The 24,172-nt window shown below is 40.7% G+C and overlaps 2 protein-coding genes across 3 annotated transcripts in view; one reads left to right on the plus strand and one right to left on the minus strand.

Annotated features, from left to right (window-relative positions):
- The window catches only part of zfpm2a (zinc finger protein, FOG family member 2a), a 164,842-nt gene extending 161,211 nt beyond the window's left edge, over positions 1 to 3,631 (plus strand). For both annotated transcript variants that reach the window (XM_008431810.2, XM_008431811.2), the window contains exon 8: positions 1 to 3,631. In XM_008431810.2, coding sequence (XP_008430032.1) covers positions 1 to 2,534 — 2,534 coding nt within the window. In that variant the 3' untranslated portion in view covers positions 2,535 to 3,631.
- Positions 3,373 to 24,172, minus strand: part of LOC103478209 (uncharacterized) — a 25,653-nt gene continuing 4,853 nt past the window's right edge. The window contains exons 6-11 of the mRNA XM_008431809.2: positions 22,655 to 22,771; positions 19,883 to 19,957; positions 6,861 to 6,999; positions 4,598 to 4,680; positions 4,417 to 4,513; positions 3,373 to 4,349 (exon numbers count right to left, since the gene is read on the minus strand). Coding sequence (XP_008430031.1) covers positions 4,182 to 4,349; positions 4,417 to 4,513; positions 4,598 to 4,680; positions 6,861 to 6,999; positions 19,883 to 19,957; positions 22,655 to 22,771 — 679 coding nt within the window. The 3' untranslated portion in view covers positions 3,373 to 4,181. The remainder of the gene's footprint in view (positions 4,350 to 4,416; positions 4,514 to 4,597; positions 4,681 to 6,860; positions 7,000 to 19,882; positions 19,958 to 22,654; positions 22,772 to 24,172) is intronic.

Here is a 24,172-nt window from a genome sequence, read left to right on the forward strand (position 1 = left end):
GTGTCAAAATGGAAGAGAGCCTCCCTCCTGGCACCAGCTTGAAATGCACAATCTGTAACTACACGGCAGATTCTCTTATTACATTCCAGCATCACATCATGTCTCACCTGTCACAGGCGGCCTTCAGATGCAATCACTGCCATATCAGCTTCCAGAGCCACAGGGAACTCTTACAGCATCAGGACTTACATGGGCACGGCGGCAAACTTCACAGGGAAGGCGACGGCACCGAGCATTCCCCCAGGGGTCCGGAGGACAGCCTCCAGCAGCAGCAGCAGCAGGGCCGTGCGGAGCTAGCCAACAAGAAGGACGCTCTGATGGGAAGTCCCAAAGGGGCCCTCAGCAAGGAGACGGCCACAGACGGAGAGGCTGACAAGCCTGAGAAGAAGCCCATGCTGTCTGCTCAGAAGGGAGAGGCCCACCCGGGCAGCAAAGCCAGTTTTTCTTACACCAGGATCAAGTCAGAGCCCTCCAGCCCCCGACTGGCCTCCTCCCCCGTGCAACATAACATGCCTACGTTTCCCATGGGCCCCTTCTTGTCTCAGTTTGCCTTCTCCCAAGACATTTCTGTCGTCCCGCAGGCTTCGGAGATTCTGGCGAAGATGTCAGAGCTGGTCCATCGGAGACTGCGCCACGGCGGGAACAGCTACCCGCCTGTCATCTACAGTCCCCTGATGCCCAAGGGGGCCACCTGCTTCGAATGCAACATCACCTTCAGCAACCTGGACAACTACCTGGTCCACAAAAAGCACTACTGCAACAGCCGCTGGCAGCACATGACCAAGTCGCCGGACTTCTCGACGCTCTCCGAGAAGGTTCCAGAAGCGGTGAGCCCCAACAGCGGTCACAGTTCTGTGAGCCTGCTGGCCGGCTGCCACCCGACGGAGGCCGACAGCCACCTCATGCAGTCAGCGTGTATGAACTCCAATGTGTTGGACATGATCAATGCGGGGGGCAAAGCCCCCGACAAGGATATAACGGGGCAGGTGAAAAAGGTGTCGACCCCGACCGGGGCAGAGGAGCGGCTCAACGGGAAGCAACTGGAAGGGAAGAGCCCAAGCACGGGGTTGGTGGAAAGTGACAATGATCCCAACAAGACCACCTGCGAAGCCTGCAACATCACCTTCAGCCGTCACGAGACTTACATGGTCCACAAGCAGTACTACTGCGCCACCCGCCATGACCCCCCCATGAAACGGATGTCCGCTAACAAGGTGCCCTCCATGCAGAGGACCATGAGAACCCGCAAGCGCAGGAAGATGTACGAGATGTGTCTCCCGGATCAGGACCCCCAGAGGATCCCCATGGGGCAGCCGGGTTTCCTCGGCGTTCCTCCGATGAACCCTTGCACGTCTCAGGAGGCCGTGGAGAGTCTGGCCGACCGCTTTCACCCCCGCTGCGACATCTTCCCCGGCATGGTACCCAAACACCTGGAGGCCTCTCTGACTGTCACCAAGCCCATTCTGCCTCCCAAATGCAACACTGCGGAGCAGCAGGAGTTGGACGCGCCCATTGATCTCAGCAAAAAGTGTTCACCCGTCCCCGACAAGACATGTAGCTCTCCCAAAAGACTCTTGGACTATCACGAATGTGCAGTGTGCAAGATAAGTTTCAACAAAGTGGAGAACTACCTGGCACACAAACAGAACTTTTGCCCTGCGACAGCTGCTGCCACGGCTGCTGCTGCTGCCGCAGCTCAACAGCAGCAGCAGCACAATGAGAGCAGCGCCTTGGAGTCTGCTCTGTTCCCAGATGTGAAGAGCGAAGGGAATAACAGCCCAGATGACGGGTACGATAAGAGCCCTGGCAAATGCGAGAAGAACGGGAGTGGGAAGGTGGTGGTGCAGAATGGAGGCATGTTCCCCCCTCACCTGGCGCCCGTGCCGGGACTTAAGCCTTTCACTGAGCCTCAGCTCATCCCATCAAAAGACGAGAACAAGAATATGTTTCTGCCCCACTGCCTTTATCCAGGAGCAATAAAGAAGGTGAAAGGTCCCGAGCAAATATCGCCGTATTTTGGGATAAAGCCGACAGATTACGTGGCAGGGGGGCCGGTGATGCAGGGAGAGGCAACCGAACAAGAACAGAGCGTCAACGGAGGAGGAGAGACGGTCACAACCAGAGAGCAGGCTCCACAACCTACGGCAAACGGCTGCCCCCACCCCAGCAAGGAACCCCTTCCCCTCCTGCCCAAAAACCGGGGCATGGTCATCGTCAACGGGGGGCACAAGCCGGAGGAGCGGTCCGGTACGGCGCCGCAGCAGCAGGAGAACCAGCCACAGTCAGACAGCCAGCCTTCCAATCCCTCGCCCACGTGGGGCGTGGAAAACCAGGCCGACTCCAACGAGAACATGTCCCCGTCCTCCAAGTCCCCCGGTGAGGAGGCAGCGGCGCCGGCGGCCAACAAAGGCGTGAACGGCTCTGGGAGCGGCAAATACTGCCGCCTGTGTGACATCCAGTTCAACAACCTATCAAACTTTATTACTCATAAGAAGTTTTACTGTTCATCACATGCTGCAGAGCATGTAAAATAAGTTGGAAAGAGACCCAAGACTTGTTCTTCCGTCCCCCTCTGCTCCCCAACTTCCCTACCTTTAAACCAGACTTTTCCTCCTTTGTTTTTGGTACACTGTTGTGTCTGGAATAGTGCATCACGCAGTGCTAAAACGCTGCTTGTGGACAATCAAGAGAAGCTTCTTCTTTCATTGTTTCAAGACTTAAAAATGCAAAACCCATTGGTTTAAAAAAAAAGAAAAGAAAAAGAAAATGAGAATTGAGAATAATATTGGTGCCACGTTCATATTAATTTATTTTACAATCAGTATTATTAGGAGTAGTGATCTTAATTTAAATTCAAAATGAAATTTATATCAGAGTTGTTTGTAATGTTATTGTATAGTCATTCTTGTGTAGCACACATATTGTTTACACTGTAATGTAGGCTCAAACGAAACAATAAACAAAAACGAGATGCATTTTAGACTCAAAAATAGCTACTGAGGCACTTGTGTATTCTTATTTGCTGTACCAGTTTCCGTATGCTCAAAATGTCTCCTGCAGATTACTGCTAGTGACTTACAAACCACCGTTTGGAGGCGAGTGCCAGGCTCAACGCTGCATCTCACATTTTGGCATACATACATGGCTTTGCATACATATGTGGCTGTTTGTCCTTGTCTCTTTCGTTCGACTCGGATGTGGATGTTTTCATGAGGATGACGACATTCTTGTATAGTACTCGTATTTCTGTTCGATGATACACTTTGGTCTCCCTTTTTGAAATTTTGCTCTCAATGCAATACTTTGTAAATGAGGGAACGTTACTGAAAGCAGTATTATGACATGGGGACTGTGCATATAATTATTTGTTACCCCATTAAAAAAAAAAAAACAAGACAAAAAAAAAAAAGACGCTGTACGAAAATTAAGTTTATTGCTGATGAACAAGCCGGGTGGGAGGTCAGTGGGGAATACTGATGTAAAATGATCATTCCAATGTCCTGATTATGGGAGAAAATGTTTCTTAAAACGTTGTTGCTATGCATGTATATGGATGGAATTAAATTCCAGATCTGTTGGAAATTTTTATTTTGATGTGGTGTCATAATTAAACTTAAATCCTCAGGATAAACCAGTGGTCTTTGCTCTTTTTTTTCAGCATATCTGGATTAAGAAAGCTGACTAAAAAGATTTGGATTTCAAAAGAACATATTCAAAGTCCAGGTTTAATTCATGTGAATATGAATTCTGATACATGAAGCTAAACGAACTGAAGCTACCGTTGTTTTGTAGCCATAATGTGACAGAAAGTGAAGAAGTGACTATTGAGTTGGACAGTAACGTAGTGCATGTGTGGCCCCTCCCCTCCATAAGATTCATGTATACATTTTGTTTGGCAGTGGCCAATCTTGCGAAGAGCCTGAAAAAACTTGGGAAGATTTGATGACTCAAAGACAGAAAATGCTTCATTTTCATGTTTCAAAAAAAAAAAAAAAAAGCTTCCAGTGAAGCAGAAATTTATTGGACTTTCTGATGAACCTTAGCGCGGCGTGTGGACCGGCTCCACGAAAGGCTGCGAAAAATGGCAAAACGAGCCCACCGAACCTTTTAGTGAGTATCTAAAACCTATTCAGCCGTTGCTCGGCCCCCGTATCCGTGGCGACTGCTTCCTCTCTGGCGGGTCACTCGCTCTGCGGACCGGCCTGTCGCTGGCTGACGAGCTTCCACAGGTGCTGGCTGATGGCAGATGGCTTCTTGTAGATCATTCGCCGGTCTGCTCCTTTTATGTGTATGTGATTGGCCGATGGGTAGGACTCCTTCAGGAACCTCTTTTGATGTTCGGTGACCATCTGGTGCGGGAGGAATGTGATTTAGCGTGAGCGTTGTTGGTTTACAGCAGGAGGAAGTGGAACTCACTTGGTTTAGCTGTTGAGGCATTTGCTCATCAAAGGAATCCCCAGTGAGCATGCTCACTGATATCCGGCTGGAGAGTGGCTTAAACTTTGTGATGTCCCTTTAAAACACGAAAACAATTTTAAAAAAGTGTCTTCTGGTTTTAACATTCAAAAAGGTAAAATGTCAGACGTGTTTGTCTTACCCGACTTGAGCGACGCTTTCGTTCATAAAGTAATGCTCGTCCACAGCGCTGCTCTGGTGGGCGGGGTTACTGAGGAGGTGCTTCTGTCAGGAGGAGAGAGAAAATTTTACCTGACTTCAAAATAAATTAGGCCAAGAAATTCTGCCTACGAAGGTTAGCATCCTGATTTGATTGTTTTTGAAAAGCTCGTGCATTCATCTTTAAAACCAGCAACAAAATCAAGAGTTTCATTTTAAAAGAGCACCAAAATGTACAACTTTCAAGCTTTTTTTTAAAAAACAATAAGGCGCACCCCTCTGTCGTTAAACTGAGCAAACATCTACCGTCTATGAATAAACACAGGGTCTCATGTGGTAAACATTTTTTAATGATCTCAAATGGTTTACATGTGCATAAGGTTTCTGTTGGGTTTGGTCTGGGTGCGGTTGTGTCGCTGCAGCCTCACATGGAGAAGAGGACAGAAGTCCTCCATGGACCAAGAAGCATAATAAACTTTATTTTAATTCAACTAACTAATAAAACTGTTGTTGAATAGCAGAATGCCATACGATGATTTGACTTCTAGCTTTGTATTGTTCTGGCTGATCACTGATATCTAAAGGGGTATTATTGACTTTTTGGAGCTTTACATCATGTTATAATGTTATTCCCTCATCAAAAACATATTTGGAGTGTTGCTTTCATTTTTCATGCATGTTTGAGAAATCCTTTCATCTCCAGTTGTGCAGAACGCCTGATTGGACCTAGCCCCGCCTTCAAGGACAAAGCTCTGAGAACGTCTTCTTGCACTACTCTGATATTACCATAATATTACTTCAAAATGATCTCAAAACAACAATATTATCTTTTATTGTGATAACTTCTGGGGCAATTTATCATCCAGTAAAATTAGTTATTGTGACCAAATTCCAATACTCTTGTCATTTTCTGAATCCCATCTAAAAACACCCCTTTATACCTCAGGGTTGATCAGAACATGGACAAAAAAAAAAATTCCAAATAATCTCATTCCCCAGCGGTCGAGTGGAGCAGAAACCCTGGTGTGACTGCGGTCCGGGTCGGTCAGCGCTGACGGACTTCAGAGGCGAGCTGAACTCCATGAAACCGAGCCGATTTCTCTTTACCTCCATTCATCATCCAGATGTTACTGGACCGGCTGCCTTAGAAGTTATTAACGCTGTAGCAAACATCTGCTCTGGCTCTTCGCGGCTCTGTGTGCACATCATAACCTTCCCTGGCCTGACGACAAGGTCCTTGGAGGATTCAAGTACAATGATGTCCTTATCTCCTTGGCAACAACTGTAATACTTGAAAAGCTGAAATACCCTCCCTCCCCCCCCATCGCTGCTACCATCAAATGGTGGGCGGTTGCCAGCAGGCATCTTAACGAACCGCTAACATCCTTCACTTCAGAAAATGGCAGAGATGCAGAATCAGAAGGGCAAATATCAGGCTAATAAGTTTTTATTTTTATTATTTGTATTTTTTAAATCAAATGCCAGGACCCAGCAAAGAGCTTGTAGCTCATATTACTAGTGTTTAACCTGTGAGGAAGCTTTCTAAGCAGCAGACAGACAGGGAGCGTCTGCAGCATCGTGTCAGTCCCAGATGAACCCGGCCTCGCTTTTCATTTATTTAAATAAATAAAGAAAAAATGACGTGTGGCTTCCTGCAGTGATTCAGTGTGTCTAACGGTTTGGAGACAGAAACGCTCCTGCAACAGTCGCCCACTCTGCTTTCGAGTAGAGGGGGGAGGCGGCGATTGTTCTCGCGATAGCACCACCCTGTGGCTGAAACGGGAAACGTTCTGCACTGAGCACTGCAAAAACACAACATTTCACCAGGTATTTTTGGTCTAGTTTCCAGTGCACGTCTTAGTTTTGTCTTGTTTCAAGACAAATATCGTATATCGTACTTTCAGCACAATATTATTTCACTTACAAGATGGAAAAATGTCTTCTTGTAAGTTAAATAATCAGCCAGTAGAACTACTACTTTTTTGTCAATATTAAGAAATGAATGACTTAAAACAAGCTCCTATAGCTTGCTGAAAAGTTACTTGCAAGTTAGCACATTTGAAATATGAAAAAACTCAGATATTTGCGCTAGAAACTAGAAGTCTTGGTGAGATTTTGTGTTTTTGCAGTGCACAGGCCTGCAAAGCCCCTAAAATCCACCTGGAAGATTTGTCTTTCACAACATTAACAATTATGAAAACGTTTGAGATTTTTCTGTCGTTTTCAGCTGTGAAGGCCATCCTGACCTGCCGCTGGATGACTTCCTCTGAGACATTTTCTCCTTTCAGCAACGGCTCAATGACGCCCAGGATGATCAGCAGGCGGCTCAGTCCAGTGGCGGCCGAGAACTGCCGGGCCTGGAGTGACGGCAGCAGCTTCCCGTACCTGAGGAGGAAGAAAAGCAGTTAAAAAAACAACAGAGACACACAATTTTGAGACAGGTTAGGGTTAGGGTTGGGTACCATAATAATTGCAATAATAAAAGTTGCAATAAGAACTGTTTACTATTTATTTTTTATATAATTATGACTGTGACAGTCATAGCCCCACAAACACATATTCTGCTCCTGGAAAACAAAGAAGTGTGATTTGTATCGCTGATGCACACAGTGACAGCATTTAGTCGCATTTTCAAATTTATTGATGCTGTTTTTAAACAAACAGTGGAGAAAACAGTAAAACTAAACATCCCAACAGTTTTGGGAGGAATTTAAACAGCATTAATTGGAATTTATTGTGACAACAATAAATCAAAATTTGCATCATACTAAATTTATCACGATAACTGATAAATGATAAACGATATGATACGATAAATACCCCATTAGTAAGTCAGACTCTTGCTACGTTGCCTTTCTCATATCTTTCCAGTTGATAAAATTGCCCAACGTTGTTAAAAACAGAAACCATTTGCCTGGGAATGAAAAAAAAAAAACTCCCTTTTTTTGGCAGATGAGAGAAGAAGAGCTGCAGGATTTTGTAACTCAGGAGGCCCAATCGGTTTCGGCTCACTGGTGCTCTGAATTGGCTGGTCTCAGCCTGTGGAACCCAATCAATAGCGTGGTGCGGCAGCTGCCGACATCGCCGTGCCGACACGCAGCCGGCGCCGAGCGCGTCGTCACCCCGCGTGTCCCGAGAGCCTCGTCCCGGTTCTGCCTTATCTGGATCTCAGATGCGCTCAGTTTAAACATTTGATGAATCACTTTCTGCATTCAGAGGCTACAGTCCTGGAAGGCATGAGGACAGGGAGGACGGTTTTATTTGAATAAAGCCCCAAAAAACAGGAAAAATAGAAGAAACTACTGTCTCTTACATTTTTAGACTTCACGTTTAGAATAGATTAGAACAGAGGAGAGTAGAAAATAGAATAGAAATGTCCTTTATTGCTCCACAGTAGGGAAACTCCAGAAATTTTTTTTTTTTGAATTATCTGGTTCTACATGGGTCTAAACAATTAAAATCGAATGTAAATTTGACACAAACACGTTTGTATGGAAGAAGGTAGCAGTACTTGATGAACTGATAATCGACAAGTGTGACAGACTGAATGAAAGCAGGAGTTTGTTGCTCTAGAGCATGAAGGTGTGTTAAGATGAGGCAAGGTCAAAAGACAGAAGCAATCCAGGAAGGCTGGATTCAGAAAATACTAAGACTTTTCTGTAGGTCTGCACAGACAGACTGGTCCCAATTTCCTTTATTTGGGGCGATCTGCAAATACTCGATACTTTCAGGGGAAACTGATTTTATCGAATGATCGACAAAGGTCTGGAAATCAGTGATACTCCTGTTACTGTGAGAGAGACCGACAGATACGGCCATGCAGTTAACAAAAATCACGCAATTTAGTGAATTTGTTGCCAGATTTAGCAACAAATTCACACACACACACACACACACACACACACACACACACACACACACACACACACACACACACACACACACACACACACACACACAAACGGATTAGCAGGTCAAGTTTTAAAAAAAGAAAATATTGATGATCGGCAAGAGAACTTAGTGTACTCCATCTTGTTAAGTACTCAAACAAGTGGACTTCCAAATATACTCATCCAAACCATGCAATGCTCAGAGAAATTGCCAAAAAAAAAAAATCAAAGACCTCCATCCCAGGCTCCACAGGTTTCAGTTTGTACATGAAATGATTACAAACTGAGACTAAAACAACAGACTGACTGCCGGCTCAAATATGTGAAAAATAAACTGCAACAAACAATTTTTTTAAATGGCTCAGAAAGCGTAATTAGGAATTCCAACTATAAAGTAAAGTAAATACTAAAACGTGGCCTCAGAGCACAAAGCATAGAATTAGACTGAATAGATCTGCCCTTATGGAAACCCAATCTAGAATTTTTTTCAACATTAGGACCAATATTAATATCAGATCTGCGCATTGCTGCAGAAAGGCAAGAAAATTATGGACAACTCAGCATCCTCTGCATAAAACTGCCACAAAAAATAGTCTTCAGTCAGAGGTTTCTTCAAATTTGTCATAATACAGACTGCTGCAGGACATCTTTCCTGCCCACAGTCATCACCGTCTCTAATAACTTCAATGAAATTAGATACAACATTTAAGTTCCCTTTGGGATCAATAAAGTATTTATATTTGACAGATGTGTTGATCTTTTTACACAACGTTGAGCCTAAAGCTCCACAGTTAAAGTCGGTGGGTTTTTACCACAAGTCACATTCTTCAGCACTTCTTTATTCAGTCCTTATCGCGCCGCTATCATGCGCCTTTCATGTGTAAAATAAGTCATTCCACCTGTGCTTGATACGACGCATTTCTACATAAACCTCAGTCGGATACATCAGGACCAATCACAGCTGACAAGATGTGTCAGCTGTGATTGGTCAGATAAAGCCCCAAACAAACTGCGGAGAACATATTCAACTGTTACTCACTGAGATAACATGTCTGCCATATTCATAGAAAGAAAAAAAACCCAGCAGTCCTTTCTGGACAGGCAGCAGGGGGGGGGGGAAATAAAACAAATGGGATGTAATAATTCCCCGTCTTTGTGAGACAGAGAAAACTTTGTGTATCAGACTTCTGAAGAGTGACGTTTTGACATTTTCATCTTCCTTTCCAGTTTTCCTCTGAAGTCATTCTGGCACCACAATTTCGAGCCGACTCTTCGACCCGGCTCTTAAAAGACATCTCAGTCTCTGCACATTTTCCACCTGTCACCCTTCTTCGTACCACTTGGTTCCAAAAATAAAAAAAATAAATAAAAAATAAAAAAAAGATGGGGGGGAAAAAAATAAAAAACAGGCAGAGGAAAGTCTCTCCCTATCAGCCAGCCAGTTCCAATCTAGTCAAATCATCCCCGGGTCTGGCATTCAAACATTATTTCAAGGATTCTCCAGCCACCTGTCCCATTCCTGCCTCTTTTTTTTCCCCCCGTTTTTAATTCTGCCCCTGAGTGAGGATTATGCGAAGCAAGGCATGCGTGTCAAAGGGAAATTTAGTGGGTAAAGACAGCCAAGATTGGTGGGATGAATTAAACAGATAACAGGAGGAGACGAAGTGGGGGAACCATGTAGAGCAAAACGCCTCACCGATGTTGGTCATTTCAGAGGGGCCCTTTTTTTTCTTTTTCTTTTTTTTCTCCTCCCCACAGGAGCGAGGAGGCAATATCTAAATTAATAAAGTGATGAAATGAGTTTGTGCCGTGGACTTTCTGCTGTTTGACTTTCCCATCTGGATTAGTGCAGGCTGAATGGACGCTCTGTTACTTTTGTTACAACTACGCAATTCACTGTCGGAATTTGGCCCCGTAGCGATAAGGCCCCCCCGTCTTCCTCTCTTTTTCCTCCTCTTCCTCCTCCTCATTACCATCTCATTCCATATGCAGGGCCTCTGTTACCTGAGAGCGTGCTCACGCACAAAACACCAACCATTACACACGCGTTTGCCAACTATTACAGCGAGCGTGGCACATTTAAACACCAGGCTGCACTGTTACATCAAAACATCGGGTTTTTTTGTCCTCTTATTGGACCCACACAGTGTGGCCCTTCTTATTGTTTATGGAATATAACAGTGTCATGTGACTCGGATCAACGTTTAGATGCTTCAAAAAGCATTCAATTATTCAGATTCAGTCTTGAGTAATCGTCGATTAGTGTGATGATTAATCAGCAACTAATTTTACAGCGAGTCGCAGCAAAACTAAAAAACAACAGCAACACACCAAAAATTTACACCGAACTAAATTCCACCAATGGAGGTTAAAAACAGGAATCTTGTTGATCAAAAACTCAAAGTGCTGGTAAGACCAACAGGTGAACAATAAATTAGCCAATAAATAAATACACTAAATTTTGAAATCTCTCACTTAAAGAGACAGAAACACCCAGTGGAATCAGGGCTGAAACTAAAGATTATTTTAGCAATCAAATATTCTTTCAATTATTGTGACGATTAATCAATTAATTGGATAAAGAAATTGCACATTCTGTGGATTTTTTGTCAACTTCTTAAGCCTTTTCTTAAACAAGCAAAAAAATAATGAAATTAGTTTTTTTTCCATAAGAAAATAAACTAAAGCTAAAGCTTCATCATTTGTATCAAGGGATGTGTAGCAGTTATTTTTTGTATAGTTTTAGCTTAATTACTATATTGGGTTTCTTTCAGCAAACTGTCTTTTTTAAGAATGTGTATTCCAGTTGATAATTAATCGATTACTAAATTAGTTGACGATCGCTTCAACAATTGATTCATCACAATTAATCTGATTAATCGTTTCATCAACAATGCATAATTTTGATTTCCCAAATAATGGCCTATTTTTTAAACTCATCTGTTCACTGCTGTTTATATTTAGCGCAGCTTTTTTGTGACAAATGATAAACATAGTCAAACACTGTGATATTTAATAGTCAAAAACCAAAACATTAGATGTAAAAATCACATATTTTGGAGCCAAAAGGAGAGCTTGCAACTAGGCCTCTCTGAAACAAAAAGTTCTTCATCAGAGGGGTAGGAGTGAGAAAAAATGTTCTGAGATAAGAAAATGTGCTGTTTTAACTTCTTCTTTAACATCTTCTTTTAGAATAAAACATCTCCATAGGTCTAAATCAGGGGTGTCCAAAGTGGGTCCTGGAGGGCCGGCATCCTGCATGTTTTAGTTTACTCCCTGATTTTACACACCTGCTTCAAATGATGGCTCATTAGAGGCCTAAGCAGAACACTGAGGAGGTTGTTGCTACCACTAGGGAGAGAACTAAAACACGCAGGATGCCGGACCGCCAGGACCGACTTTGGACACCCCTGGTCTAAATATTATGTTTTTAAATAAAATCTAAAAATGAACAGCTTTCTCCAAGCGTTTCTTCTGCATATTATAACACGATTATTAACCATATAGCAGACTTATAGAGCTTGTACGGTGGGACAGGGCCTAGACAGATTATGTGTTGAAAAGTGAGACTTTCAGCTGCTTCTGTTCACTAAGGCTATGTTTTTCCAAAATGACTCATGACTTTATAATACAACTATATCTGTGACAGTTTAAAGAAAACAAAAATCTGCTGCTTCCGAGAAAAATCTCTTTTCCAGACAACCAACATTATAACCTCATATTCCAGATGGAGACTTTAAAATTATCAGGTTTTCCTGCCAATACCAATACTGATCACCCATGAGGGCCGATCGCCAATCACATAATTATTATTTTTTTTATCATAACAGGGAACAGGGAAAGTTGCTGCTCTTCTACTGAATAAATACATTGTTACATTAATACACAAATAAAATCGGGAGTGGACGTTGTTTGTACTTTTATAAAAAGCTGAACCAAATTATACAGTCATGTTGGGATTATGTTGTTATGAAACTGCATCTGATACTGTCCTGGGAAATGATGCAGAAGAAATGAAAGCAAGCAGCTATGGCGTTCTGTAAAAACTAACACCTTTGTTTACATACACAGCACCTTGGTAGAGACGTGCAAAGAGTCATGAATAAATTCATGTTTTTCTGCAGAAGCATACACTGGAAAACATGCACGCATTTATTACTAAGCAACCGCATCAAACAGAATGACCAGAGCCACACTTATTGGCAACTTTAACAATTACCATAAGATACATGTAACTGCTGTTTTCTAGGTTATACCTTACTACTTAAGTCTACATCAACCTTTAAATCAGCAGACTTCCTGTTTCACAGGAGCAAAAAAGTGATGCGACATAAAACGGCCACTTCTTTTAGCCATTTTTTAAATTTGGAAAAACAAAGAGAACTTAGTATTTATATAAGGCAGACATGTGCCGAGTTTCATTTAGGAAATGGCTACTTTAATATTACAGATGCACTGATCTGATATTTATATCTGTATTGATCCGATAGTGAAAAAAATTCCGGATCTGGTATCAGTGACAATACGTCTGACTCACAAAGGCAGATCTATGAAGTCTAATTCTATGCTTTGTGCTCTGAGCGACATCATGCTTTATTGTTTATTTTACATTTTATGTTTGTTGCAGACCAAGGTAGTCAACCTGTTGTTTTTGTCAATTTCAGTTTCGTTATTATTGTGGCAAAAAATTAATTGCCCGATGAATTGAGCTTAATTAGCTCTTTCCGGATCCCTTTAAGTCAAATCCACCTGGCTGCACTTCCATCTCTGACACTCAGACAACGATCGGCTGGGAATGTGGGAAGATGCAATCAAACTCACAACCTTCTGTTTGCGATCTGAGCCACAGCTGCTCCAGTGCAGAGAACAGTTCCAATTATTATACTTTCTGATTCCTAATCACTACGACTTCAGCTTCCAGCACATTCACACAGTCAGACGTAAAGCTGCCACTTCAGAAACAACACAGTCGATTCTAATCAGGCTCCTTTTTTTTGCAGGAGCAGGGCTGCAAAAGTTCAAACTGTTACGCTGAGAGCGAACACAAGGTGTCACTCTTGCACCGCAGCAGACGCCGTCCCCTCCTCTGAACTCTCCCACTTGGCATCAAAGCTATAGAGATTACACCAGGGTAAAACACATACAGTACGCTTACACTGCTTCTAATTACAATCAGCTGCCGTCCCGACTCATCTGGGAGCCTCAGCAGGACGGGGTGGAAGCTGATTCAGAAGAGGCACAGGCGCACGCACACGCACACACACACACACACACACACACACACACACACACACACACACACACACACACACACAGGAAGACACTAAAGGCTCACAGAGTGGACCGCTACAAACTGACCAGACATGGAGAATTTATCGTTGTTCTATATCGCTTCACTTCCAGTCTCAAGGATAAAGTTAAAGCAGGGTTTTGTTTTTTAAACAATGTACTTATTGAGTTTTTGCATACAAAACATACATTCAAACCAACATTGAACACCTCCCACTCCCAGTCAACATGCTGGGTATGAAACAGAATACCCTGCGTGTTCCATTTTATTTCTAATAATAAAAATATTAAGTAAAAAAATGAATAAAAATGAAAGATGCTGTATAAATACACAGATAAATATACAGGTAAATAAAATAACGTTTCAATCATTCAGTTGTAATGTCTAGATAAAGTAACAATATCTTATTAAGGAGTATTAGTTATATGAATTAATATTAATCTTAATAGGTGCTGTTCTTTTATTTTATTCCATTCCACTCATTTGTTTCAGATTGTATTTTCAAAAATGACCAAAGCAGAGTTTCTACCAGGGGATGCACCGATCCATTTTCTTGTCCGATACCGATATCTGAGGTTTAGTATTACCCGATACCAATCCATTTAAGAAAGAAATATGTGACAATCCATCAGAAAGGTACATCTGAGGATTATCGCTGCTAATATAATATATAATATAATATATATATATATATAATATAATAGTGGTTAAACTACCCAGGCACTTACACAGTATTTTGATTTTTCATTTATAGTATAAGTGGAATGTGCTGCATGCCGTAATCAGGAGTAAATCATTTTAAAGCCAAATAAAGAGCAGATCATTTTTTCCACGCGCCGCTTTGCAACAGGAAAACTGACTTTTTGAAGAGCAAAAACAGCCACACTCAACGATGAATAACTCATTTTTGCAACTGATCGCTTATTTATTTTAGACAAAATTAGGGATGCACCGATCCACTTTTTTCCCTTGATACTGATGCAGATATCTGAGGCTTTGTTTACTGATTGAATACAGAAAAACAGTGCTGAATTGACAGATTTTTTTTTTTAAACACAGACATAAATCTACTGAAATACTAATTTATTTGACAAGTCTGCACCAGTACAGCACACTAAAATACACCAATAGCTTCACAGGTTTGGTCAAAAATAGAAGAACAACTCAACTTTATAGATATGAACCACCCAAATGTAACCACAATGTTTAAATGTCAATATGTAACAATCTTTCCATCTACCATCTATAGATCTAACTAAAAGTAACAGTTGTGTCTGTCTGTCTTTTTGGGAGAGTAACACACAGTGCCACACACACATATGTATCATATGTTAGTGTTTATGTGAAGCTGACAGGGTGTGTGTGTTTCTGAGCAGGTTTTGATTAAAATATTAACAAGGCAGATTGATGAATGAGCTGCAAAGTGTCACTTCTAATCCAGACTCATAAGTCGGTCATAATTGCAGCCAGAAGCAGACAGCTGTGAGGCTTCGTCACCTGATGGGATTCCTCTGGGTCTGTTTTCAGGTGAACACACAAAAAAAAACAATGGCTGTTGCTTTTTCTGTAGTTTCCCCCCCGTCTTTCAAAACAGACTTCCTTGAACACAGCAGCAACAACGTTTAGATTTTCTGACATAATTAACTCATTTTAAGACAGACAGACAGCTTTCGGCTCCCTCTCCTCCTCTCATGCTGATAGCCGCCACTTCCTGTTTCAGCTTGAATAATTAACGATTGATTACAGAAAGCAGTTCAATAAATGTACAAATGATTTAACAATCTAACACATAGGAGCCTTTACGTCTTAAATATTAACCTCGACCCAGCTCAAGTTTTCTTTTGAAGACTGGATCTCATGGGAATAAACTCATCAATTCTTCAAAATGAAACTGAGTTACAATTAGTCTCTTTCATGAAATATGTTTTCATTTTATTCAGTTTGTATTATTTATTAATTATACTGTTAGGGCTAACTGAGTTGTTTTTATGATTTGTTTTTATTGTTTTTTAAATATAATAAAAAATATTTATTTTTATTTTTGCAGTCACTGTTGATGGTATTCTCTCACTTGGATGTCCTTTTACAGTAATGATCAACTTTTTTTTTTACAAAAAACATTTGATGCAAGAATGAAAATGTTTCTTGACAAAATAATGAAAATTTATAACATATTTAACATTAAATAAGTGACTGAATTATTATTCAGTCCCATTAACCATTAGCTGCAATCACAGCACTGCAAACATATTTTATTTTTTTATGTAAAAAATATTTAAATAAAAATACTAATTCACTTATTTTATGTTAAATATTTTTATTCAATTTTTATTATTTTGCAGAAATCAATTTTCATTTTGACATTGAAAAAGAAAATCTGTCAAAAGAGCCACATTTTACTGACTGTGACTGATCTGTAAAAGCAACAAAAAGAGTAAAAACATCCAAGGTGGTGTGAATACTTTTTATAGAAACTGTCTGCCTAGAAATTCAAATTGTTCAAAATCAACCCCAAAAAAATCAGATCAATCAAAATGTAATGGCTAACACTGAAAGCAACGAGCGGATGAGGAAACCTTCAAGTGGTGCTCTTGTGAAAATTAAGCTGCTCTAAACACAGTGAGGTTCCATTAAAACAGCCAATCAGCAATCATTAAAATCTGAGGACCGTTCCATTACAGAAGAGTATTCCCTGCTGCTTCTGCTCTCTGAACAATGAACTGTTGCCATGGCGCTCATTAGTTTTACACTCTCGGCACTTGCAGACTGTGGATTAAATGTGGTTATTTACTTTCTGTTAAATACAAAATGAAGACAAGCGTTATTTTATTGTTTTGTTTGGGCTTGCAGAGGAAATATTGCAAGGTAAGCAGAGTGTGAGGGATTTGACTGCCTGATCTAGTTCTTTTAAGTCACAGAAATCATTTATACAAATATAATATTAGTAGCACTAATAGTATCTTTAAGTATTAACACTTAATTATAAAGAAAATAAGCAGAAATATAGCCAAACTCCCACTGGATGAGCTGCAACAAATTTGAGTCCTTCCAGTCTGATGAAACCAAAACATAGCTTTCTGCACGACAGGGAAAGCGAGGAAATTTGTCAAAAAACTAACACCTCTCATTGACCTCAACATACCATCCTCACACTGAAACAGGGTGGTGGCAGCATCATGATACGGGACGCATTTCTTCACCAAGAAGGGGGAAATATGTCAGAAGTGATGGAAAGTTGGACTAACTAAAGCAAAGATAAATTCCTGAAAGAAATTTGCATTCATTGCTAAGAAAATGTGATGAATTGTCTGTGGATTTAGAGTTTGGTTTGCTTGGTTTTCATGGTTTTAGATGACTAAACTGGCTTTTCGCCTATTCATGACCTTTTAAATAATCATTGATTAAATCAACTGGTCCAGAGGCTGCAGATGGAAATTAACTTTTTTTTTTTTTAACCTTGTAGCATGCAGCTCTTCTTTTAAGGGTTGATCAAATGTACATTGTCTCTGCATAACTAAATAATAATGTGATGTCTTCAAACCCCCCGAAACAAAGAAGTGGACCCTTCAGCAGAAAATACCTACACACCCCTTTCCCAGGAGACGGTGGCGATTCGTTCTGCAGATCGGAACAGGAGCGAGCCTTCGTTAACGAGCTGCCCTTTGATGTGGAAATCCTCCGGTCCCAGAGCAGAGCTCAGGTGCTGTCCTGCTCCTTTAACCCAACGTACCGAAAGCTGTCAGACTTTTGACAGCTAATAAACGCTGAGATGGAGAGCTCCACGCCTTCAGCAGGAAAAGAAAGAGTTGTTGTGAAACGTATTTTGCTCCCCGAATGGAAATAAAGCAGAGATGATAGAAAGAGTTGGTTTTTTTCTCCCCCCAAAAACTAAATGTAAGTCTTTGCTTCATTTCATCTCTGCATTGCTTCTCCACGGAGTAATTGGATTGCGGCTGCACTGTCATGTTCTCGTTTAAATGAATGCCTATTAATCAGAGGATAATTGGACACATACCCCTGATAAATGGTGCTGCTCCACTTTGAGTCACGTACAAATTAGGCCATTTTCAGGGATCCATTTCTTATCTGGCTTGACTCGCGCTTACATAAGCCACAAGCTAATAGTGGTCTTTGGACGTGCAACATCCTCATGGGCATAACTCAATTATTACGCCTTTACCGCTTTCCTCACTGCAGGTTTTTTTTATTGTTGGATTTCACGTATATTAAACGTTAGTAAGGAATTCTAGCTGACACTGCACAATGCAAGATGTCAACGCATGCAAAACACAGAGTTGGGTTTTAAGAAGGAGAACTAAGAATTGATTATTAGAACAGAAGGGGAGCTGTACTTAGCTCAACTAAGCTACCTCTCGCTTAGTTGAAGTGGGAGGTAGCCTTTTTATAAAAGTGACACTAAAGTTTTCCTCATAAGTCACAGTTAGATCTGTAAATTTGAATATTTTTTTCATTTGTTTTACTTTTGTGTAACCAACTTGTTGAGAGGCTGGCTAAATAAAGGAGAAAACAAATACAAGGGTGTTTTATAGCCATGGTGGATTGAAAAAAGAAAGGAGAAGTACATTTTTGCCATAAACCTCAGAAATTTTCTAGAAAAATAAAACAAGTTGAAAAAGTTGATAATTTGCCAGAGGAAAACTATGAAACATCTCAGACATTAACTTGTTAATTTCTGACTTTGAAAACTCAAAGTTTGCTAGAAAAAAAAAGACATTTCTGATTATTCTCAGAAACTGTCTAGAAAAAACATGGCAATTTCTGAGAACCAAAAGTTGAAAATTTGACTTTTGAAAGGAGGACATTTCCAAGTTTTTTTCTAGAATATCTCTGAGAATAATCTCAAAATTTCAGTTTCCTTTTTTCATAGCAAATGCTTGACTTTTCTACAATTCATAAAATATCCTGGTCAATAATCTCTCCAGTAGAAAGGTGCATGTTTACCTACTTTTAGAATCAAATTTCTTAATCATTATTATGTGCACAAACAAGGAATTTCACACAAAGTCTAAAGAGTTTGTGTCCAGGATGTGTGGGGTCTGCTGAGATGTTAGCTGTCCGTGTTCCCTGGACTTGTATAAGTCCAGGATGAAGGGAAGGTCAGTCCTGATTGTTTGTTTCAGTTGGGACCAGTCCTGTTTTGTGGATGAGCCAAACCATCAGGCTATATTTAAGTTGAATGTAGAGAACTCAGTAAATAATCATTTAGGAGTCATTTTAATGGGCTGCACATCACCAAGAGAAATTGTCAAACACATAACACTACTTTACAAACCCTTTCCCATTTGCCGTGAACTAACAGCGTGAAGCATGTGCAAGCACTTCAACGCTGACCTGATAAGACACTTCAACATTTTCAAATGAAGGAGCCTGCCTGTGCGAGATAACCATCCGCCAAGGGGTTTTCAGCCTGAACATCTGACAACAGAGAAAATCCTCAACAATGCGTTTTCTTAAACGTGTTTATCAGTCTGTCGGTGAAATCCAAAAGCTCTTGACGGTTTGTTAAATTATACACTCGGAGCAAAAATCTGGAGTGGCGTTGCACCGCTTAACAGCCACACAGGACAGGCTGTGCTTGTTCCTGATCAGAAAGGCACCAAGTGTTGCGTAGCTGGCATTTCAATCAACAATTCCTCCTCTGTGCTCTCATGTAAGATAATTACAGAATAATGGAATATGTGCTGCGACAATGACTGCCACTTGACATGAATCGTGCTACGCAGATTAAAGCAGTGTCATTACACTTTCTGTAACCCGGAACAACAACACTTTGTCCTCTCCCGATCCTTTTCCTCGTCTGTTTCAGGCCAGCAGACTACAGCCGGCTAATGTGCTTCCTTGGCCTCCAATTAATCACGTTAATGAGCCCCACCCAGCGACGTGAAACATAGCATTACTTTTGTGTGTTGCCTTTAACTTTAAACCTTTTGCTTTTTTACCATAACCCCCTGGACTTTATGTCTTCTTCATCTCCGTTCCTTCTCTTCTTCCTAATATCTATTTCCAAGCTCCTTCACCCCTCGACCTATTTCTTCTCTCACAGACGAAGAGTCTCCAATGAACTCACCAGTACTCCTTCCATTGGTCCTCTTCAAAGATGTCCTCTGGGATGGGATCTATCAGCACCAGGTCTGACACCTGCCTGAGGACAATAATGACACACACACACACACGCGCACACACACGCACACACACACACACACGCACACACACACACACACACGCACACACACACACACACACACACACACACACACACACAAGTAGATTCGGATGAGGTAAGACTTTAACTAGGCTCGACCACTTTACGCTGTAATGAGTGTGAAATAGATGGTGCCGTCCCCGCTGCCATGCTGCAAATTTGTCATTTTATGGCAGCCATGTACTCTGAGGTAATATTTCCATTTGGAAAGGTTTCATCAACAAACCCCCATAGCGTTCTCTCTCTCTGTCTCTGATGACAGATACATTGTGCCAAATAAAGCTCTAAATCTTTCATCCTGGTGCGGAGAAGTTGAGGTGTTAATCACCGAGTTGTCGGTGAGTTGACTGAATTATGCCAGATGATAGGAAGTGATGTTGGAACATCTTTAGCTCAAAATCTGACCAGGTCAGTAATTCTTTTTATACATAAACTGAATTTGAGGGAATCTTCAGTGATAAATATTAGACATTTTCAACATCAGAAGCAGAGTTTCAACATTTTGGGAATTTGCACAGTTGCTCATTTTTAATAGGGAATCAATGGAAATAATAATCTTAGAATATAAAATATTAAAGGATGTCTACAAACGAGGACTTGAAATTTGGGGAAACACAAAATGTATCAAAAATCTGGACTGAAACAATCAGTTATTGTAGTTATGGTTTAGTATATCTATCCAAGAGTCGTACTGCCATATGCAGATTTACACCCCTTCAGAAACAAGCAATCAGACCCAGGAGGAGGGTTTTAGCGCTGTCAATCATCATTATGTACACGCTGCTCAATTCAAATTAAAAAATACTTTTTTAAACCCAAAGAAAAATTAAGTGCTGTTGTAAGTCAAAGCAATTCAAAATTCGTCAAAGAGTTATTATAGATGGTGATGGCTGCAGGCAGGAAAAATCTGTAGCAGTCTGTAAACATTTTGCTTTGCCAGAGGCAAAAGTACATTTCCACCTTAACTACATTGACAACATTGAGGTGAAGTAAGTTTACATTTTATTATTACACAAATTTACATTGCTATCAATGGTAAAACACACCCTGCAATTTCTCTCTGCTACGCTACAGCTAGTTCCCCACACCGGAGCCTGTTGTGATTGCTAAAGCTAGTTAGCATGGCCACCGATGACGGCAGTTAAGCAGTTTTCCTGGAATGGTAAGTTGTGTCTTCACGATTAGAACATTAAGCAGCATGTATATGAGCCTGATTACATGATCCTGACTCTGGTTGTTTCTGATTAGGGGAATTGATATGGTGTTAAAAAATAATGGGGGTTTTTTAGCAAGTTTTACATACAAATTTTTGAAGAAGCATCTTAAATCTGCAAGTGCAACAACATCTCAATTCAGTGGCTTCAATTTGACCCAGCAACGCCTGACAGCTTCACAATTTTATAGACTGACAGTTTTTTTCTGAAAGTGGATCCTTGACAGGAACATTGTTACGACAGGGAGATCTCTGACAGCTTTCAACCGGTGGGGATGCACAAAGTTCTGACATGGTGCAGGAAATATCTCAAGCAGAGAAGTCAACAAAACAAGAGTTGAGACAATATGGGATCGTACAGGGTTATACTGCAGGACGGTTCAATAGAGTTCAAACCTGAAAGTGTTGTAAGCAATGCAGAAGATCTATATTAAGAACACAGGAACAGAGGGGAACTTCTCAAACAACCAGTTGGTTCATGGTTATGGAAAGTTAATGAACATTGATTCTTTTGTCAGGATAGTCTTTTGTGGGCCACTCTGTTGTAGCAGGTCAGAAAATCTAACTCCATAGAAGGTTGTTTTCAAATCAACAGGTTAAATTTAACTGTGATTATATTACAAGAATAATTTAGAATATACCTTCAGATTAGGCTTGTTTGTCAAATTAAAAATACCTTTTGAAAATAACATCCTTCAAGCAGGTATTAAATATAATTATCATTAAGCCCACGTTTCTGTTTTTAAATATTTCCCCCCGCCCCCACTGGTCTGGAAGAGGCTTTAGAGTAGCGTAGGAGACACGTAACACTAGACAGCAAGTAGCACTTTTTTTTACACTAATTTTTTCTAACACATTCTTCACCATTTTGTTTAGTGTTTTGTGTCAGTGCAAAAATACCGAAGGTAATTCATTAGAGATGAATTACCTTGTAAGCCAATAAAGGCCTTTTTCAGTGACTTAGCATGCATTTAATTACAGTGTGTAAAAAAAATAAATAAATAAAAAATCTGAAAACAATGGAAATTGGCTCCACAAAAACTGGAGCTCCAAAGGCTGCAAAACCCAACACTGGTGTCACTGCAAAAAGTTTAGGAAGTGACCAGAAATCATCAGCTATTGTTGCAGACCGACTGAAAGTCTTTCCGATTGTTCTCATAACATGAAAGGATTACAGTTTACTGGGAAAAGCTAAACACATCTAATACAATTAATTTGTTTGGAGGTTATATAAAGAGAACTACAATCCCCATTCATCTTCATTAACCTTGTCTGATGCAAAGGCTTTCCTCTCCCCACGCTGAAACATTCCCCGTGGCAGTGATCTGTCCCCTTCCCAACCACAAATCCCAGAATACACTTTTTACTAGAAAACTATCTGACTTCTTCGGCGAAAACATTTGATTCCACGCCGGAAGACTTACGCATCATGAATGTGGCTGTAGAACCGGCTGTTGAGCGCTCCGAGCTCTGAGCCGACGAGCACGAAGGGGGTGGCTATCCCCGCAGCCTGCAGCAGGCGGTGCAGATCATCCACCATCCTGCAACACAACACGCTCATCAATCTATGTGGGAAAATCAGGGCGAGCTGCAAACTGGGTCAGGAGGGTTTATACGGACTAAAGGTTACCAGAATGAAAGACGGACAAGCCGATAACCTACATCAAAGTAGGTTTAAGACATCATCATTACTAGGGAAAAAAAACAAAAATTGCCTTAATTTGCTATTATAAGCTACCTGGAGTTAAAGAGGTTTCACATGTGTCAAAGAGTTGAAGAAGTCAACACACAATTTTGGTTTATGAAGATTTAATTTTTGGAAAATTTTAATAATTTTTTCCATCAATGTTCTCCTTGGGTTTCCATAGTTCAGAGTGATGTCAGCACACCCCAGGCCACCATCTGGTTTGATAACCGTGTTTTACAGCTTCTACCTATTTGGACTCTACGGGGGAATCAGGGCCACGCAAATATACTACACTATAATATTTATATACATTTAATTACGAGAATAAAGTCACAATATGACAAGAACACAGACATAGTAAAGCGAGAATATAGTTGAACAACAATAAAGTCTAAATAACACAAAATTAAAGTTTTAATATTACCAGGATAAAGTCGCAATATTAGGAGAATGACAGTAATTTTATGAAAACTCCTCCATGAAAAATGACAAAAAATTGAAAGGAAGAATGTTGAACGTCTTGTAATGCTCTACTTTGTCATTGGTTTTACAGATAAGAAATTACTTAATCTTTTGTGGTTTTCAAAGCGGTGGGGCCACTTGAGGGCGGTAGGCGGGGCCTCGGAAAGCTGGAGCGAAGATGAGGAAAAAAATGTTAAAATAATAATAAAATTAAAAATAACAAATTGAATCCAGTACATGTTCAAACCATAAATTTTAAATTACGCTTTTTGAAAAAAAAAAAATCTAATTTATTTTTCAAGCATTATTACAATATATAAGTTAAAATAATTTATTGAAATGTTATTTGCCATGCTTGTCCTCAAGTTAGCATAGCAAGGCCATGTTGTGGAAGACCTTACTGCAAAAAAAAAATCTAAAAGTCAATATTTCTTTATATATTTTGTAGCTTTGCCTGTGGGCTTGCAAAGGGGGTCCCAGACAAGAAGCTAATGCTGTTTGTTTCATGTCGTTTTTGTGATGACAGTGTGAAAACTTTTGCACAGTACTGAATCTGTGTTTCTTCTTCTCTGTTGTACAACACTCTAATTCTTCCCAGCACATAACAAGTGTAAATACAATGAAACACTCTGAGATGAAGAGAGGAACTGGGAATTAAATTATTAATGTGATTGTTTTGCTTGACAGGATTCTAACAAGCAGCAGTTTGGAGCGCTGATTGATCACAGTCTTTCAGCCGACGATGCTAAACGTTCTTTGGTTTTGGCAGCTAAAAGACAAAGATTTCTGCAGA

The sequence above is a fragment of the Poecilia reticulata genome, linkage group LG16 (assembly GCF_000633615.1).
Source record: "Poecilia reticulata strain Guanapo linkage group LG16, Guppy_female_1.0+MT, whole genome shotgun sequence".
NCBI classification, from domain to species: Eukaryota; Metazoa; Chordata; class Actinopteri; order Cyprinodontiformes; family Poeciliidae; genus Poecilia; species Poecilia reticulata.